The sequence below is a fragment of the Bactrocera neohumeralis genome, chromosome 4, assembly GCF_024586455.1.
Source record: "Bactrocera neohumeralis isolate Rockhampton chromosome 4, APGP_CSIRO_Bneo_wtdbg2-racon-allhic-juicebox.fasta_v2, whole genome shotgun sequence".
Taxonomy (NCBI): domain Eukaryota; kingdom Metazoa; phylum Arthropoda; class Insecta; order Diptera; family Tephritidae; genus Bactrocera; species Bactrocera neohumeralis.
In genome coordinates this window covers 82,842,561-82,860,883 of record NC_065921.1, presented here as the reverse complement: position 1 = coordinate 82,860,883, position 18,323 = coordinate 82,842,561, and the positions used below count along the sequence as shown (strand labels likewise).

The 18,323-nt window shown below is 33.9% G+C and overlaps 5 protein-coding genes across 11 annotated transcripts in view; 3 read left to right on the top strand and 2 right to left on the bottom strand.

The window, feature by feature from the left end:
* LOC126757400 (C3 and PZP-like alpha-2-macroglobulin domain-containing protein 8) overlaps positions 1-18,323 on the top strand; it is a 185,511-nt gene that overhangs the window by 54,089 nt on the left and 113,099 nt on the right. The window lies entirely within an intron of this gene.
* On the bottom strand, positions 179-3,859 carry LOC126757384 (uncharacterized). Of its 2 annotated transcripts, XM_050471251.1 has the most exons (7): positions 3,796-3,859; positions 3,342-3,726; positions 3,182-3,286; positions 3,048-3,119; positions 2,512-2,980; positions 2,385-2,429; positions 179-2,129 (listed from the first exon to the last, which is right to left on the bottom strand). In XM_050471251.1, exons 2-7 carry the CDS (start codon positions 3,722-3,724, stop codon positions 426-428), a joined length of 2,778 nt encoding a protein of 925 aa, XP_050327208.1. In that variant the 5' UTR covers positions 3,725-3,726; positions 3,796-3,859; the 3' UTR covers positions 179-425. The 2 variants fall into 2 exon arrangements, with proteins under 2 accessions (XP_050327208.1, XP_050327206.1); XM_050471249.1 differs by having other exon boundaries at positions 3,342-3,839.
* LOC126757395 (endophilin-B1) lies at positions 4,131-10,563 on the top strand. Of its 6 annotated transcripts, XM_050471287.1 has the most exons (8): positions 4,133-4,382; positions 4,659-5,092; positions 5,169-5,232; positions 5,736-5,771; positions 5,866-6,056; positions 6,289-6,440; positions 6,546-6,604; positions 8,327-10,563. In XM_050471287.1, exons 1-8 carry the CDS (start codon positions 4,305-4,307, stop codon positions 8,471-8,473), a joined length of 1,161 nt encoding a protein of 386 aa, XP_050327244.1. In that variant the 5' UTR covers positions 4,133-4,304; the 3' UTR covers positions 8,474-10,563. The 6 variants fall into 6 exon arrangements, with proteins under 6 accessions (XP_050327243.1, XP_050327245.1, XP_050327242.1 ...); XM_050471288.1 differs by lacking the exon at positions 5,736-5,771 and having other exon boundaries at positions 4,132-4,382; XM_050471282.1 differs by lacking the exons at positions 6,289-6,440; positions 6,546-6,604 and adding an exon at positions 8,009-8,270 and having other exon boundaries at positions 4,137-4,382.
* Positions 10,954-13,168, bottom strand: LOC126757389 (protein MTO1 homolog, mitochondrial). Its single transcript, XM_050471262.1, has one exon. The coding sequence runs from the start codon at positions 13,130-13,132 to the stop codon at positions 11,102-11,104; it is 2,031 nt and encodes a 676-aa protein (XP_050327219.1). The 5' UTR covers positions 13,133-13,168; the 3' UTR covers positions 10,954-11,101.
* Positions 13,566-17,533, top strand: LOC126757382 (guanylate kinase-associated protein mars). Its single transcript, XM_050471247.1, has 5 exons — positions 13,566-14,267; positions 14,322-15,549; positions 15,710-16,284; positions 16,344-17,232; positions 17,302-17,533. Exons 1-5 carry the CDS (start codon positions 13,641-13,643, stop codon positions 17,388-17,390), a joined length of 3,408 nt encoding a protein of 1,135 aa, XP_050327204.1. The 5' UTR covers positions 13,566-13,640; the 3' UTR covers positions 17,391-17,533.

Sequence of the window (18,323 nt, the reverse complement as noted above, 5' to 3'; positions counted from 1 at the left end):
AATATGGCTTTTTTGAATATGGTTTTGAATATATACCTAACCTATTGAGCCACGAAACGGAAGAGAGTCCACTATTCAACATCAATCTCCAAAACTTTTACAAGTATAACTACGAAATATTGCACAAATATTTCAACACAACTTAAAATACAAATTTCTTTTCTAATTAAACTAAATATTAAATGAGCTTTAATACATTTATATTAATAATAAAAATATTCATCACAGTGAGAGTTACAAAAGTTAAAAAAAGTTGTCCTGCATTGTTGATTATTACCCACTGCTTATAAAAAAATTTTTGTGCCCAATAAAGGCAAGACAAGCATACAAATTCAATGTTAACTTTACTTAAATTATTATTTACCCATACATTTACAAAACGTACCAAGTAATCTTATTTTAAACATTAAATTATTTACAAACTTTTATGAAAAGTTTATGGCCGAACTGTTATTTAATAAATACTCAAAATCCATTAGACAATTTTCGACTTTTATAGTTGCCTCTGGATTCCTTTTTTCAGTAGTTTCAGGTTGATTGGCGGTATCGGGAGCAAAATCGTTAATTATATGCATTTTATTAACAAATTTTTCAAAAGACGATATTGGTGTTACATCCTGGAACTCTTTAATGTCACTTTCCATTGTCGTTTTGCTATCAGTAGTATCAATTTCATTAAAATTACTTATTCTGTTACTTTGACTTATTGGACTATCATCTTTTATGTTGGTACTCTCGAGAATTGTGTTAACAGCAGCTGCTGCTTCTGCTACATTTGGATCAGCCAGCGCAACACTAACAGATCTCACAGAAGTTTTCTTATGATTTTTTATTAACTTTTGATTTCCAGTTAACCGCCTGGTGTAACCAGGTACTGTATCACCATGGACCTTTTTATAATGTGCGTACAAAGAATCATATTGATTGTAACATTTATCACATTTAGGGCATTTTAGTGTACGTCTTTTCGTAACAGGATCTATAACATATGTGTACTTTCTGCATTTTAAGCGTGGACCACTTGACAAGCCTATATTTTGTCCTTCTGAGTTAACCAAAGTTCGGCGTGTCAGATCTTCAATTGTACCAATTAACGGTCGATGCTGTGTGCGTAAATGTTTTTGAAATATGCATTGCTTGCCGTAAACTCGATTGCAAATTTTACAATGACCATAACCCATATGCATATGCTTCACATGATCCATTAAATATGTTTTCCTTACGAAAAGTTTCCCACATGTTTCACAAACATAGTCATATCTACCGTTATGAATGGACATATGCGTTTTTAAAAGGGTTGAAAAGTGAAATCGTTTTGGACAAAGTTCACATTGATAAGTAGGCTCTCGATGGCGTCTTTTGTGCTGCCTTAACAGGCTACTGGTGGTACAACGAAATGGACATTCATCGCATTCATAAATTTTTTCTACGTTTTTTACACGTTCTTGATGACGCTGTTTGTGGTGTCTCAAAATGCCCGCAGTTCTAGTACGAAACCCACATACATCGCAAGCAAAATGGCAATTGCCCTTCGGATGGATTTCCAAATGCTTTACATATTCACGTGAATCTGTAAATTTTTGGTCACATTCGGCGCAAACGGCCTCAGTCTCAAGCAGGTATCCAGGTACCACATGCTTTCTTTGTAAATGCTTACGTAATTTATGTATATAATCGAATCGCTTATCACACTTATTGCAAGCGTATGGTAGTTGACCCATGTTGTGCCTACGATGTTTATGAATTTGCAATCCAACTGCATCATAACAAAACTGTTTACATATATCACAGTACACCTTTGTTTTTTTTAAGTCGCCGTCGCAAGACATATATTCTGCACATTTGGTATAATAGTCGATGTATTTCTCTGTGAATTTCATATTCGAACGTCCTCCTTTCGCTTCAGTCATACCAATGAACCAAGCTTTAATATTTTCAACATTTTTACACAAAACACTCTTTTTTAAATTAAGACTCCACTTTTCCGTCATTATTGCCAACAAATCTTTTAGCTCATTCTTATATCTTTTGATATTCAAATCGCTGTTGCTTTGCCATAAATTGGGAAATCCTTTTAAATGTTCCAAGAAATCCATTACAATTTCACGGGAGGTATTTTCGAAGCTTATCTGCAAAATTGTAAAATAAATATTAGTTAAGATAGAAGATAGTGCTATTTTTCCAATATCTCAAGGATGTTGTGTCTAAATTTCTTTGCAAAAGTGAAAAAGTTAAAAGTTTACAGATTTCAAAACTTTACAACATTTTCACCACAACTCAGGTTTTCAAAGTCGGTGCCCCTCAGCACCTTCAAAACTACAACAACCATAATTTTGAATTGAAATTATCTAATAATTTTAAGTGGTGATATTATTTTTAATTACCTGATCTATTGTTTCCCCAGGTTTCATATTACATTTATTCTTATCCTACATTTGAAGGTGTAAAAACAGATTTTTATTAGTATTACTGTTAGGCAATATTAATTACAACACAAAAACAACAACTTACCCTAATTCTGCCGTAACAGTGTTCTAAGCAGACTTCGTAATTTTCTGCAGACATATAATAAGGTTCCTCATCAGAGAAACTATCATAACCATTACCATGGTCGAAGTGTTCTGGTAATAGTTCTTTAACTTCAGGTTTTATAGTCAGACAATTTAAACGATCTTTATCAATTAAATTGACAAACAGTTTTTTTCCCGAAGTGTCATGCACTTCAACATCATCATTAGAAAAATGCTCATTGAAAATATCAGTTTCATCGTTGAGAGACTCGACATCGCTTACAGATTTCACGTCGTTTTCGGTAAATACTTTTTCCAGGTCACCATGAGTATCGATAACATGATCTGAAAATTCGGACCAAAATGATATAGGGAATTCCGCATCGCAATAAAAACAACGAAGATTAAAATATTTGTCATCGCCAGTTTTTGAAACATTAACGAATCCACAATTAATTCGATCTTCCGATCTGTGAAACGTAAAACAGGAAAATTTAAAAAGTTTATGAGCGGTAATAATTTATTGTTTATATTTACGGTTCCTCAGTTTGCACACCGTTTGTGGTGAATGTTGCACTACTGTTATTTTGTGGGTTTTCTAGCACATGTCTGAAAATGTAATATTTTGTAGCAGACAAATAATACAAGTTGAAAATAAAGTAAATTATTACTCAAGTGTTTGCTCCTCAAGCTCTAATACTTCACCGCCAGAATAGTACGCTGGTATATCTTGATTTTTCGCCAATTGCTCGTCGTCAAATAAGGCTTCATTTATGCTAACATAAAAATCATATTTTATACTTTAAGAAGTAATAATATTAAAATACTCACAATTCAATATACGTTGTGAGTGGTGTGTTTTCCGGACAAACTGGGGCAAATTTATCTAGTGGTTTTTCAGTGTGCTTATTTTGGTTTAGTGATGTTTGATTATTCTGCAGTTGATTTCGTTTTCTATGGTTGTCCCTTATTTCCTGTATTTTCCTATTTTGTTCAATGCTCAGTGAAGGAAAATACAGTTTTGTTGGCTTCTGTATGGGGTCCTCCAAAGATTTCACAGTTCTTGGAACATGTGGAACACTTTTTTCTTTTTCTTTTTCCGAAGGAGTTGACTTGTACGTGCCATTTGGAGGATTATTAGTTGAATGCACTACTTTCTTTTTGAGAAATGTTGAGGGATCAATTATAATTACTCCTGATTTAGTCACATTCATTTCTGAAATATAGTTGAGAGAAGCCTTTATGTGATTTTTCTATTTAGATAGCAAACTATTTAGGGATTTACAAAAATATTTCAAGCTTATAAAAGATGTTTTGTGTGCAAATAAAGCCGCCAGAAATCACTATTTGCAATCAGCTGTTCGCTGGAGATAAAACAAACATTTGAAGTCGATACATTACTTTACATAAATCGAAAGAAGAATTTTACAATTAATTAAATATATTTATAGAATTAAACATAAATAAATTTTTCTTAAAATGAAATAGCTATATTCAAATAATTAACTATGAATATTAATGAAAAACATGAATTTTTCAGCGATTTCAATAAAAAAGCTAATCAAACGAATGCAGTCTCTATAACAAACGATAAAAATTGCATCTCTGTGTTTTCATTTGTTTCCTTCGGCATACACCAAATTTTTATTTTCTTATTGGACTCTATTGGATATCTTTGCTAGAAAATCCAAATTCAACGGAACAAATATAAGAATAAATCAGAAAATATTAAAAAATAATTATAAAAGTAGTGCACAGACGTTTTCCATCCGCAAAAAGACCGTATTGAGCAAAATGAATATAAATTTACCAAATTTCAATGTAAAAAATCTGGTGAAGGAGGCGGGAAGTACTCTGTCCAGAGTGGTGCAGGTAAAATGTCTAATAATATGCGTGCGGCCTTAAGTGTACTGTTATGTCAATGGGTGGTGGGTGCAAATCCTATGTTTGTTATGACACCGTTCGAATACACCATTGTTTCGATGAATGATTATTTCATGAATTGAAAAAATACGTAAAATTATAATAGTTGACAAATTAAACCATCGATGTACTCACATTTATTGACATTATAATTTTGTTTCCATTCCTTTTTCGTTTTCAAATATTACCCTCTTCACTCACAACGCATCGATTATTTATCACTAGCTAACGGAAGAAAAACTCGGCACTACAGAGCGCACCGAGTACGATAATGAATTCCAGAATTTAGCTGAACGCGCCGATATAACCAAAACGTGGACAGAGAAAATAGTACGTGATACCGAGACAGTATTAATACCCAATCCACAAAATCGCATAGAAGATTTTATTTTTGAAAAAATCGAAAAAACTAAACCACAACGACTGAGCAACTTGGAGCATTTGGCTTTAGGTATGATAGAGGCCGGTGGAGATTTCGGTCAAGATTTACCATACGGTCAAGCTTTAATAAAAGTTGGTCAAGCCGAACAGAAACTGGGACAATGCGAACGAGATTTTATTGCATCCTCCGGCATATGTTTCACTCAACCTTTGCGTAAATTCTTAGAGGGTGAAATGAAAACAATAACGAAGGAGCGCGGTATATTAGAAACCAAACGGTGAGTTTGACAATAACGTTATACTTTGCAATTAATGTACATATGCATATTGTTTTATCCATACAAATAATTTTAGACTTGATTTGGATGCTTGCAAAAATCGGGTTAAGAAAGCTAGAAGCATGTTAGGACAACAGGCGGTAAGTTTTAATATTATACAGTTTTAATATTATAAAATGGCCCAAACGCATGAAAAACAAACGTTAACTTCGGTTAGCCGAAGCTAAATTACCTTTCACAAATCCAAATGTTTTTTTTACAAGAACTTGACTTTGATCCGTCAGTTTGTTCGAACAGATTTTTGGAAAATGGTCCTTTGCCTTGAACCATAAGCCATGCTAAATTTCGTGAATATATCTGGTAAAAAAAACTTATCCGTACGAGGATGGTTTTGGTCATTCAGTTTGTACAGGAGCTATGTGCTATATTGGTCTGATGTTAACAATTTCTCCGGAGAGAAATTTCGCAACAGACTTAATATACTCTGTTCAGGGTATAAAGTAGAAATATAAAATAATTGATCATCATTGGAGCTCTTTGAACAAATTGTGGCTTCGTTTATTATTTAAGCGTTATATTCATGATATTATTGTTTTTAATAAAATATGAATATTTGCACGCTGCTTTATTTTGGAATTGTTAGAAAGATGGTGTCTCCCCAGAGGCAGTACTTGAGCAGGTACTTAAAGATAACGAATGTGTAAACATTATTTCATTAGTTAACCATTTTACACAATACCCGATCCACTTAAAATGCATATTAATACATACAGGCCGAACGTGACTTGCGTGTCGCACAGGCGGAATTCGATCGTCAGTCAGAGATTACCAAAGTATTACTTGAGGGCATCAGCACTTCACAGGCATCTCATTTAAGACATTTACATGCATTTGTTGAAACACAGGTGCGTTATTACAAGCACTGCATGGATGCAATGAACAATTTGCAACGCGATTTGGCCAAGTAAGTCAAGTAAGCTAATTGTAAGTTTGCACGTTTTATTAATTAGAGTATGATAGTATTTTCCGCACCTTAGTTTTTAATCATTCTTTATAAGCACGCAAAAAATAAATATATATGTATATATTGAACTTTCATATTTAATATATGTATGTATGTACTTTTATATTAAATAGTATCTTAAGTAAAATGGAACTTAATAAATCAGTGAAACAAAACCTCAATTGGTTTGCAGACTACGTCCCGCAAAGCCACGACTACGCATAAACAGCGAAGATGTGGATGGGCCTCCCAACACCGTATTGCTTTCAAATATCCATGCAACGCTTAACAGTAACGAAACACATGAAGTTAATGAATTCAGTGATAATGATGATTTAAATAATTTCCACACTGTTGATATTAATAAGCATAATAATGTTAACATTAATGAACATCAACAAAATACTAATGGAACATTTCAAAATCAAAATAATACTACAAATCCGTTTGCAACAACACAAATTTTAGAACAATATGATATTGAATTTGATACCAGTGCTATAACTTCAGTTTAAACGAGAAGGGAGTGAAAATATATACATATGTATATAATTTAGTATAAAAAATATACATATTCAGGTTGTGCTTTACGATATAAGCAATATTATGAATTTAAATAAAACGAATAGAGCTAATCGCGATATTGAAAGTTTAACATATGAATGAGTAATATTTACTTGCATATTGCAAGTATGTATGTACGATAAAAAATAACTTTGAAAACTCAAAACCTCATATTAGAATCAAAATTGTAATTAATTAATAAATCAAATAATATATTCACGCTCGTTGTTGTTGTATTACGATGCACTATAAATAGTATAAATATAAAGCATAAAGTATGAAACCTCAAGATAATTGTGTAAAATACTTTTTTCCAATCCTTATAAAATGCACATGTTATTAATATTAAAGTACATAAAAGGCATAAAAAGGTTTCAAATACAAAAGGTACTTATATGTATGTATGTCATACAAGAGGAGAGGAAGAAAAGTTATTAAAAATTAAAAGTAAATTAAATGCAGGAATACATGAGCTGTATTTTTTAGTGATCTGAATCGTCTCATATATCGTAAATGAAAAAAAAAATTGAAACATTAAAAAAGTTATTGAATATTTTTTTTGTAACCCCGAAAATCTTTATTAAAAATAATTTTTAAATTTCCAATTCAAATACTGTATTGAAAATAAAATAATCAAACACCTGAAAGAAAAAACATTAATTATAAAAATCGTCCTATTTTTTTTAATTTTGAATCCCAAATACCCTTATAATTAAAAATTAAAAACGGAAAATTTCTTATTTGTGTTTAACAGCTTTTAACTGTAGTGTTTCAGTTACAAATAAATTCAATTCAGATTTTAATTGAAACATACATTTTTATTTGTCAATCAAATTATTAAATTAAAGTTTTTTTCAATTGTTAACCCAAGATGTTTATAATTAAAAATAAAATCTTCAATTTTTATTAGTAGAATAATTTCCAATTTCTGATTTTAAAAGTCTTTAATTCTAAAATTGGGATTAAAAATTAGTTTTTAAATTTTTAATCAAAAATATTTGGACCATAAAATTCGCAGCCCTGATTTCGAAATTAAATTAAAATATTATAAATTTATTAAATATAAAATACAATTTCTTGAATATGAAATAGTTCTCATATTATATTACAAAGCAGATTATTAATTTTTAGTTGATTGCGATAATATCTAGTATGTATGTGTATGGAAAAAGGTGCGAAATTAATCTTAGCTGTAAGGTATTATTTGTATAATTATATATAGCTCTAAACTTCCTTCTAATTAATATACTCAGCCTGTAATTACTTAACCTACATATAATAGTGTTACATGTAGTTTTTCCTAATATCCTCGTAATGTGGCTCATTATATCATATATTATTTTGCTTAGTTTGGGAGGCCCCACCCCATACGTACCGATCGATATATACAACGATAATGATGGTAGTGCCACTGGTGGCCTAGGACTCAATGCTGGCGTTGGCATTGGCAACGCTGGCGGTGGTGCTGCAGCCGGTGTGGCTGCTGGCAGCGGTGCTAGAAGACGCAACCCAGGTGATCCAATACTGAATGCTGACCAAATGCGACGCGCACGTGTGCTATGCGCTTACGATGCAAAAGATCACACCGAATTGAATTTAAATGCTAACGAGGTACGCGAAATCTTTGTAATAGATGAGTGTATAGTTATTTAATTTTTCTTTTTTAGGTAATATTCGTAACTGAATGCTCACCTGTGAATCCGGATTACATGTATGGCAAGCAGGGCTTATTGAAGGGACTGGTACCACGCGCTTTTCTCGAAATGCTCGATAACGAAGGAAATGACACGTATGCAGGCAATAATGATTATTAAGAAAACGTCTGATAATAGCATTTAAAGTGCAATAGTTCACTTATGCAAAGCAAAAAAAAAATGTACACCACACGTTCCATATGTTTAAAAAAGCAATGTTAAGGAAATCCACAAATACTCATAAAATTTATTTAATTTATACCTATTTATTTAGCGTTGCGTAAAATGCAGAATACAAGCAAAGAACTAACAACATAGACGGTATATACAAATAGCAATGTTAAATTGACCTAGAAATTGCAGTACAATAATATAAAAATAATACAAAAAATAAATATATAAATCGAATAACACCGCTACAAAATGAAAAAATTAATAATTTTTAAAATGTGCAATAATATGTTGCGAGCAAAATATGTTGTAGAAAAATTGCTTAAAGACGGTCCATTGTTATCTAGAACTGTTGTAGCGGCTAAGTTTGCTAAACAATAAATCCAGTAGTAACGAGTGGTACAATAATTCGGCTATAATGCCTGTTGTTATAAACTACGAACCGCACGATAATCACAATTACAACATACGTATTAATACATAGAGTTAATATTTCATTTTTAGAAAATTCTTCAAGTCGGCGCAGCATTTGTATGCATATATAAAATAAACACGATTTATATTTTGATTTTTTAGTTATAAGTTTCATTGTATTGTTTTAGTTTAGTTTATAGTGTCTTCCAGTACCAGAAATCTTATAAAAAACATGCCAGTAATTTGGTTTTAATTGTTATTAAAGAATCTCCACACCTTCTTAACTATAATTGAAGCATTGGTATTTTAAAAGAAAAAAATTAAAAGACTATTTGTTTATGTGAAAAAGGTTTTATTATATGTATATTTTTATATGTTTTTTGTTGGAAGAAAAAAATAATAATTGTGTTAATTTTAAGTTTTTTTTTGTTGTATAATTTTGCAACTTTGCGGAACTGTAACAAACTAAGAATCCCCAAAAACAAAATTAAATTTACAGTTCTTAAAGCTACTGGCTGATCGTCAATTGAAAAACCATCAAATTACAAATAAATTCAGCAAGCTAATTTAAATCGCTTAAAAAATATTCCAGATTATTTAAGGTGCAATTAAGGCGTGTCAATTAGACAAATATTAGTGTATTTGTATTTTTTCGCCTCTCTGATATTTTTTGTGCAAATAAAAGCTAAAATATAGATCAGTGTAGTTTGTATATACATGTGGTATATATATATGTATATGTATATTATAAAAGAATATATAAAGTGTATTACAAGTTATTTGTGCAATTTTCTGCAATATAGTGCAATTCAATTTGAAAATATTTAAATTTAAATCTACATATTTCTTATGCTATAATTCGATTTGTTTCATATGCTTAATCATATAAAATACAAAAGTTTAATCTTACTGCTTAAATAAATACTAAATAAAATTAAAAACAAAAATATTATATAAGTGAATAAAAACAACTAAACAATTACAACGAAACACAATGAATTGGTTTCCCCAAAACTATAAACATTTATTATACTTTTCGCCTTAAATATATTAATAATTTGAGGTTATGTCATTCACTTTGTAACATAAGTTTTGTGGAATTAAAAAAAAAGCAATTTGTCTTCTTCTTCTCTTACGTAACTTTAATGAATGCAATTGCAAAATCAAATAGCAAAAACTAATACCAATAATATAAAGGAACAAATATATGTACACCAAGTGTTATCCTGGTTAACATGGAGAACGTATGTGTGCCTCGTGCATGTGGCAATAATTTATTTCTAGCGATTCGTTATTTAGTAGTTAATTTATTGTGTACAATAGTAGTGAGAAAAAATAGCAAACGTAATCGCGTAGAATTTTTAGAAAGACATACAAATATACATACACATAGATTCGCATACCTAAATAGCATACACAATACGCTTGAGTGAAAATGTACCTCCATTTGTGTAATTTAATAACTTTTGTCTAGCATAAATGTGTTATTATTGACTTTTAGTAACTATTTGGTTATTTTAAGCCGCTCTGCCACGATTTGTCAGCACTTTACTTCATTCCCGTAATATTAAAAACATAAATGTATTACAAATAATAAAGCAAAAAATTAAACAAATAAATCGTAACATTGTTGTGTTATTTAAAATAATTATATTTTTTAATCAAAACAAAAAGCATTAGTTTCGGTTGCATCGAAGCTAGAATATACTTAGTAAAATAATTTTCATTCATTTTATTTGGAGATGGCACTGTTGACTTAGACAATAATCCATGCCCGTGAAGATATCTCGTCAAATAAAAAACGTTTTCCATACAAGAACTTAATTTTGATTGTACCGTTTGTATGGCAACTATATACTTTAGTGGTCCGCTATCGGCAGTTCCGAGAAATGAGTATATATGTAAATATGTATTTTATAAGGTCTTCGACGTTTCCTTCTGGCATTATAAACATAAATCCTTTAAAAGGGGAAAGTTTGTAATTTTCCAAAGAAAAATACTAAATGCCAGGAAAGTTACTTTAAAAGAACTATTGTATTTATTTTTAGTTTGTAAAAGAATCAATGTATTTATTTTTGATTCGTTTGACGATATAATTTGTGCTAAATTTTGGTTAAACTAGACTATACTAACATTCGTTTTTCTTTCGCCATGACTCTCGTTTTATGCATCTATCACTTGCGCCGCACCTGGGCCACGTTTTACATATTTCAGCAAACGGACAATAGTTGCGGGTGTCACACCCTGTATACGACTCGCTGCTGCTATAGTCTGCGGTTGTATCAAAGCCAACTTTTGTCGTTCCTCATTCGAAAGGCTTAACGTTTTGGCGAAGTAGTCAATATCAACTGGTATTGGTAAACCTTCTTCGCGCCGTACATCTTCGACGTCTCGCTGCTGTTCAGTCACAAAATAGGCGTACAACGCTTCGATTTTTAAGCGTTCACATATCACACGCTCGTTTCGTAACCAACCCAAAACTTCTGGTTGCAGTTCTATCATTTGTGTCAACGTTATATTATCTGCCGGAATGCCAAGCATATCGAATGCGCTTTTTTCCACTGAAGCTTTTGCCTCGCGTATGCCAAGCTTACGTCGCCAATAATTGGAATGTTGTTGCAGAGATTTCAGTTGTTCAATGGCAAGATATAGTTTTTGTTCTGTATCCTTAAAAATTTTAAAACGTTTTTCGCTGACTACACCAATGTTGTAGCCTTTTTCTGTTAGACGTAAATCTGCATTATCTGGTCGTAGTGAGAGACGAAATTCAGCGCGACTAGTAAACATACGATACGGCTCATTTGTACCCAAAGTTGTTAGATCATCAATGAGTACGCCAATATAACCTTCAGTTCGACTAATTTTCAGTTGGTGGAGTTTATTGTTTTCAGTTTCAGCGTTGTATGCATATTTTGCTTTGCTAGCCGCATTGGCACCGGCAATTATACCTTGCGCTGCTGCCTCTTCATAACCAGTAGTGCCGTTTATTTGTCCAGCAAAAAACAGATTTTCCACCCGTTTCGTTTCCAGCGTGGGAAAAAGTTCACGCGGATCAATAAAATCATATTCTACACCATAACCAGGTTGTTCCACTTTAGCTTTTTCTAAGCCGTGAATGCTATGTACTAATTCCACTTGTTGTTCGTATGGCAGCGTACATGAGAGTCCCTGTGGGTAGATTAATTTACTTTCGAACCCCTCTGGTTCCAGCCAGATTTGATGTTCCTTTTCACCAAATCGTAATACTTTTGACTCGATAGATGGACAGTACCGGGGACCTGTAATTTCTTCAGTCACATGACGGTTTACATGCAAGTTTTTTTTCACAATATCATTAACACGTAATGTTGTATGCGTTAGGTAGCATGGCATTTGTTGGTCTGCCTCAATCCAAACTCTGTCATTCAAAAAAGAAAATGGTATTGGTGGATTATCACCCGAATGACGAGTTATTCGATCGTAATCAATGGAATCTTTGGCAATGCGCGGAGGAGTACCCGTTTTTAAACGTCCCATTCGAAATCCTATTGTTTCCAGTGATTGACCCAATGCCATTGCCGGCTCATCGCCTATTCTCCCTGCAGGTCGCACTTCAAGTCCTATGTTGATGTTTGCTCGCAAAAATGTTCCTGTGGTCAATATGACGGTGTGACTATATACAATTTCACCACTTTGGAGTACTACACCTTTGCAATATTGCGTTTTTCCATCGTCTGCTGCATCTATAAACAAATCATCCACTGCTGCGCTACGTATTTCTAAGTCTGTCATATTGAATAATTCTTTTTGCACAGCTTCCTTATACAGTTTACGATCGATTTGCGCCCGTGGTCCCCAGACAGCAGGTCCACGTCTTCGATTTAAAATTTTATACTGCACCCCAGAAACGTCACAACAACGTGCGCATAATCCATCCAATGCATCGACTTCGCGCATCAAATGTCCCTTTCCGATTCCACCAAAGGATGGATTACATGACATTTCTCCAATTGTATCCAGTTTGTGTGTAATCAACAAAGTCCGTGCATTCATTCTGGCCGCCGCCGCACATGCTTCTGTACCGGCATGACCACCTCCTATCACTATACAATCGTATACATTCTCTGTGTTATGGGCTGTTGTCAGAGTTGAGTTTTTCCGATAAAATAAGAACACTTTGTTTAGCCTCTTTCCTATTTTTAAACTTCGTAACATTTCTATTTCATAAAGTTAGTTTTTATATGTTGCTCTTAAATGTCAGCTACAAAATGTGTTGTTATGGCAAATCAGCTGATTATTGCGTTTCCATGGAATTATAATCAAATCTATGAACGCAGTTTGTAGATGTATGTTGCCTTAATATTTGCTAAAATTTATCTGTTCTCATATGTTAAGCTTTCTTTACAGCTTTTTATAATTTATATGGTTTTTTTCATAATATATGATATAATTAATAGAAAATTCGGTAAATTATGGCAATAATAAATAATAGTAAGCCTGACCATCTTAATGAAGCATCCAAAAAGAATTGTAAGTATGCCTTTCGGACTTGGCAACTCTAAAAATTTCCTCATTGGGAAATTTCGGTTTGATCAGTCTGAAATACCCAAAGCGTTTGAATTTTTATACTGAATCCTTTTGTGTTTGTCCGTGAAGTTATTTTTGTAAAGTGATTGGCTCCTTTAAATATAATTTTCGATAAGAAGTTAAATAATTGTTTATAATGGATCGCTACCGTAGTCTATATAAAGAAAATTCTTCCATGATGAGTCCGGCGCAACATAATCGGACAAATCGAGAATTGCAAAATGCAAATCGCGCCAAAAAACGCAGAGAAATCTTTGAAAGCGGACGTAATTTCAATGTTAGCCCGACGCCAAAAAAATCATTTGAAAAGGAAAACCAATTAGAACATAAAGAATTTGTAAATGAAAATAATGAAATATGCTTTGAAAATAAAGAGAATGTCGACGTTGTTGAAGAGATCTTAACTGCCTCGAAATGCAAAGAGGCAAAAAGTACTGATCAGACTGAGATCAATAAGTCGCGGATAGCATTGGTAGCAACTAGCAAAAAAAATTCTGAAAAGTCTACGCGACAAGAAGCATTTTTGTTGAAATTTATACAATGGAAAGAGGCACACAAACTGAAAGAGCAGAAAAGACTGGAACCGAAAAAACGACCATTTGTACCCAGCGGTGGAGTTGGCGGCAATACTTTTAGTGATGGAGTTAAGTCGGTTACTGCAGTTACAAGTAAAGTGAGAAGCAAAGAAATTGCCACCTTTGTACCAAAGGATCATAAAACTTTTAAGCCACCTATAGGATTAAAAAATCCTGTTTCAAAAATGGTAATTATTTTATTTTGAAATGTTATTCGTAAATTATAATTATTTTTATTTTAGACTTCAGCAGCTAAAAGGATAATTGAAAATGATCGAAAGTCATTCTACACAGCTGTGCCAACACCGCCAAAAAATAAACAAGATAATGCCATAAAAGCCGATGTCAAAAAGCCGTCGGCAGTTAGTAGAACTCCGGCAATTTCCACTTTGACGAAAAATGCAACTACAACCCCAGCTACGTCGGCGCTAAAATCAATAAAAGCTGCTACAATCACCAAGTCAAGTAGCACGAAATCTGTGAAAACCCCTCAAACAACAACAAATGCGGTAACTAAGCCTACAGCAGTAATCGCCCCTAACAAAAAAGGTCTTACATATCCTAGCAATGTAGCATCTCAAGCATCTGCTATACAAAAATCCACATTGAATACATGTCAAAAAGCACCTATGAACGAACAATTAAAATCGACTTCTGGGTTCAAAGCCAATAGTGTTGACAAGGTTACGAAGACTTTTGTAAATCGTTTAAATAATGCAACAAAATTTGCGCATCCACAACCAGTAAAAGCGCATGGGACATTATTTAGGAAGCCACTGGCACAACCTTTAAAGGTTGGAACGAATGCTAAACTACCTAATGCCGGTATTGTTGGAAATACTGGAGTTATAGGAAAGTCACATCTAGTGCAAAGCAAACGAGTTACTGCCCAAGTAAACGAACATCGCAATGCGAAACTTGCAACAAATTTTAAGGCAAAAAGTACGCAGGTTTCAAAATTTAACCGTCCAACAGCCCCTAGCAAAATTACCATTAAAGGTAAAACATTATTGGGTGGTAAGCGTATTTGTACTGCTGATGCGGCATTCGCTATTGCGGAAACGCCAACAGATTTGCTAAATATCAATCCATTTGAACCATTTGTTACGTCAACACGTGTAAAATCGCTTTCACCACACAGTGCCAATGCACCTAATATAAGTCCTGTTAATTCCAAAATGGTTGTTAATAATAATAAAGAAGAAACAGAATCCAATCAAAATATCCGTACGCACAGTTCAACTTCAGCTAAGCGCGCGCTGCTACCAAATGCTGTTAAACCCTTGCCTCAAAATCAAATTCAAAGACAGAAGAGTAAATTTAATTTTGTACGTTATTCGGTCGGGTTGTCAGAACTAGAAAGTGATTCAGATACAGGGGATGTAGAAAACGAAGAGAAGGCGAGCATACCTACTAATCAGACGGAACTAACAATGGTTGACGCTCAACCAAACGACTCAAGTAATAAAGGTGGGTACATATCAATATATTTATATATGATAAAACTAATTTTTAAGATTATTTCCTACCCTTTGATGTTAAAAAAAAGTAGAGAGAAGTTTACGTTTTTCTTTTATTTATTTATTTTTTATTGACGTAAATTTTCTTTAATTTATTTGTATTATGACAGGCCATACAACATTAATGCCAAAAACTCCTCCTCCCACTGAACCAGAACGTCCTGTAAACTATATCAGCTCTTTTGTTTCGGTGTCGCGTGGTAAAGTTAGCGCGCGTAAGGAACGCGAAAAGCGGGATAGTATTTACCTTCCAAATGGGGATGACACCTTATTATCCACGACATTGACAAAAACCGAAGAAGCAAATAAACCAGAAACACCGTGCAAATCATCAGTTGCTACGCCGGTTAGTGTTGAAGCCCGCCGAATACTCGAGGCGGTGCGTTATTTCCGGCTACAGCTGCAAAACGAAATCGAACGCTTACATACATTATGCGACGAATGGGATGAATACAAAAGCCAAAACTTACCGCTTTTACAAAAGACTGGTGGAGAGGACATGATCAACGTTACCATTGGACAAACAAAACTGCTAACCAGTAAAAAGTTCCAACAGTTCAAAGGACTAATTGATCGTTGTGAAAGTGGTGCAAAAGGTACGGCCGCTGCTGATGATGGTAGCGAAGATACTAAACTTATTACTGATGTGGACTTGGAAGGTTTTTGGTCTATGTTAAATTTACAGGTGATTTCAATCAATAAAAAAAATATATACATATATATAAATAAATTGTTTGCCAACAGGTCGATAATGTGGAGAAACGTTTCGAAAATTTGAAACGTTGGAAAGCAAATAATTGGTCCGATCCCGACGATGTGGAGGAAATCAAACAAGACAAAATAAAACCCAAGCCGAAATTGAATAAAGTAAAGAAACCAAAAGCGCCAGTAAAAACAGCTAAAGCCAGTAGTGGTTTACAGGCAATGTTACGCAAAATGCACGCAGAGATGCGCAAAAACAAAGAAACTACAGCTGATCCAGGTGCAAACATAGATGGTGCAATGATATTAACACCGACGCGTCAGCGAAAACGTCGTTCCCAAAGTGGCACTCCGAAAATTGGTTCAGGTGGTGAGAACAACAATAGCACACCGCGTCGTGTTTCGGTGGTTGTACGTGATCGCAAATCGCTATCAGCGGCAGCCACAGTTATTAGTTTGCCTGCCGATAGTAAAGTAATTGCTGCTGCAGCTGCGCATAGACGTCTTTCACGCATCGCGGCAGAATCACCTAAATCTATTAAGGCATGCGGCAATGAATTGCGTCGCAGCATTAATAGTATGGAAAGAGCATTAGCTGGCAGTACCGATTTGTTGCGTAGCGCTCTTGCCGGAAATGCATATAAATCACGCCGTCGGAGTGGCACACCAAACTTCATTGAATTACCCCTCGATTCGAACGCTCTCAGCAAAGAATCAAAGGTGTTACCCAAGGTTCCTACGCCCACCCAGACATCACCACCAGCAGTGAATGTTGGTCGGAAGTCTATATTAAAGACACCCGGCACGGCTAAGGGTAAACCGAAGAGTGTGATTTTTAGCGAAAAATTGCGTGTTAAAAAATTCAAGTTTACTTTAGAAGATGATGAGCCTAGCGAAGATGAAGAACAACGTATGCAAACTAGCACAGAAGGTAAACAACTCAAATAAATAATTCACTTTATTTGATACCAATTTATTTTGTGTCCGAATTTTATTGCAGAGCCACTAGATGACCAACGCACTTATTCCTTACGTACGCGTAAAGTTGTCCTGCGACCATCAAGTGAATTTGAAATCCCCAAAGCTTAAAATGTATAATTTATTTCGTAACTGCTATTAGATTGTTAGTTATTTAGCTGTTTTAACTACATTTGTTTTCTTTTGTAGCGCATTAGTTGTCCATTATTATATCTATTTTAATTTTTTAAATAAAAATTTTAATTCGGTTTATAGTTTATGTTTATCCATTTAAATATACGATAAAACAAGAAAAAACATTAATTTCGACTGCATCGAAACTAGAAACTATAATACCCTTCATAGTTGCAATTTTTATGGCATAAAAGCGAATAATAAAATCTAAATCATATTTTGAACCGGCCAGTTTAAATGGCACTTACATATATGTTATTACATATGTATGTACATAAAAAGTTTTCCATACAAGTCTAGACATTTATCAATGTAGCTGTTGTCCGAAATCAACATATGAGCAGATTGTTTTTTACATTATTACTGTTAAGTCACATCACATCGCGGCGTGAGCATCACCTAAGCACTGACCAGCCACCGTGTCTGCTTTTCTTTTATAGAGGCAGCTAACAGCCAGCTTCCCGCGAGATTACATTTTGACTGTTAAATCACATCACAAGCACTGACCAGGCACCGTGGCTGCTTTTCTTTTATAGAGCCAGCTAACAGCCAGCTTCCCGCGAGATTACATTTTGACTGTTAAATCACATCACAAGCACTGACCAGGCACCGTGGCTGCTTTTCTTTTATAGAGCCAGCTAACAGCCAGCTTCCCGCGAGATTACATTTTGACTGTTAAATCACATCACAAGCACTGACCAGGCACCGTGGCTGCTTTTCTTTTATAGAGCCAGCTTCCCGCGATATTACATTATGACTGTTAAATCACATCACTTCACGGCGCGACAGTCACCTAAGCACTGACCAGCCACCGTGGCTGCTTTTCTTTTATAGAGCCAGCTAACAGCCAGCTTCCCGCGAGATTACATT

What these genes read in the sequence shown, in the direction of transcription:
- LOC126757382 (XM_050471247.1), top strand. Translation starts at nt 13,641, where the DNA reads ATGGATCGCTACCGTAGTCTATATAAAGAAAATTCTTCCATGATGAGT. An exon ending in GGTCTATGTTAAATTTACAG is followed by an intron (nt 16,285 to 16,343) that starts GTGATTTCAATC and finishes GTTTGCCAACAG; the next exon opens with GTCGATAATGTGGAGAAACG. An exon ending in TATGCAAACTAGCACAGAAG is followed by an intron (nt 17,233 to 17,301) that starts GTAAACAACTCA and finishes ATTTTATTGCAG; the next exon opens with AGCCACTAGATGACCAACGC.
- LOC126757395 (XM_050471282.1), top strand. Translation starts at nt 4,305, where the DNA reads ATGAATATAAATTTACCAAATTTCAATGTAAAAAATCTGGTGAAGGAG. An exon ending in CAGAGGCAGTACTTGAGCAG is followed by an intron (nt 5,772 to 5,865) that starts GTACTTAAAGAT and finishes TAATACATACAG; the next exon opens with GCCGAACGTGACTTGCGTGT. An exon ending in TTGCAACGCGATTTGGCCAA is followed by an intron (nt 6,057 to 8,008) that starts GTAAGTCAAGTA and finishes TATTTTGCTTAG; the next exon opens with TTTGGGAGGCCCCACCCCAT.
- LOC126757389 (XM_050471262.1), bottom strand. Translation starts at nt 13,132, where the DNA reads ATGTTACGAAGTTTAAAAATAGGAAAGAGGCTAAACAAAGTGTTCTTA.
- LOC126757384 (XM_050471251.1), bottom strand. Translation starts at nt 3,724, where the DNA reads ATGAATGTGACTAAATCAGGAGTAATTATAATTGATCCCTCAACATTT. An exon ending in GGTGTGCAAACTGAGGAACC is followed by an intron (nt 2,981 to 3,047) that starts GTAAATATAAAC and finishes TACGTTTCACAG; the next exon opens with ATCGGAAGATCGAATTAATT. An exon ending in CTGGGGAAACAATAGATCAG is followed by an intron (nt 2,130 to 2,384) that starts GTAATTAAAAAT and finishes ACAATTTTGCAG; the next exon opens with ATAAGCTTCGAAAATACCTC.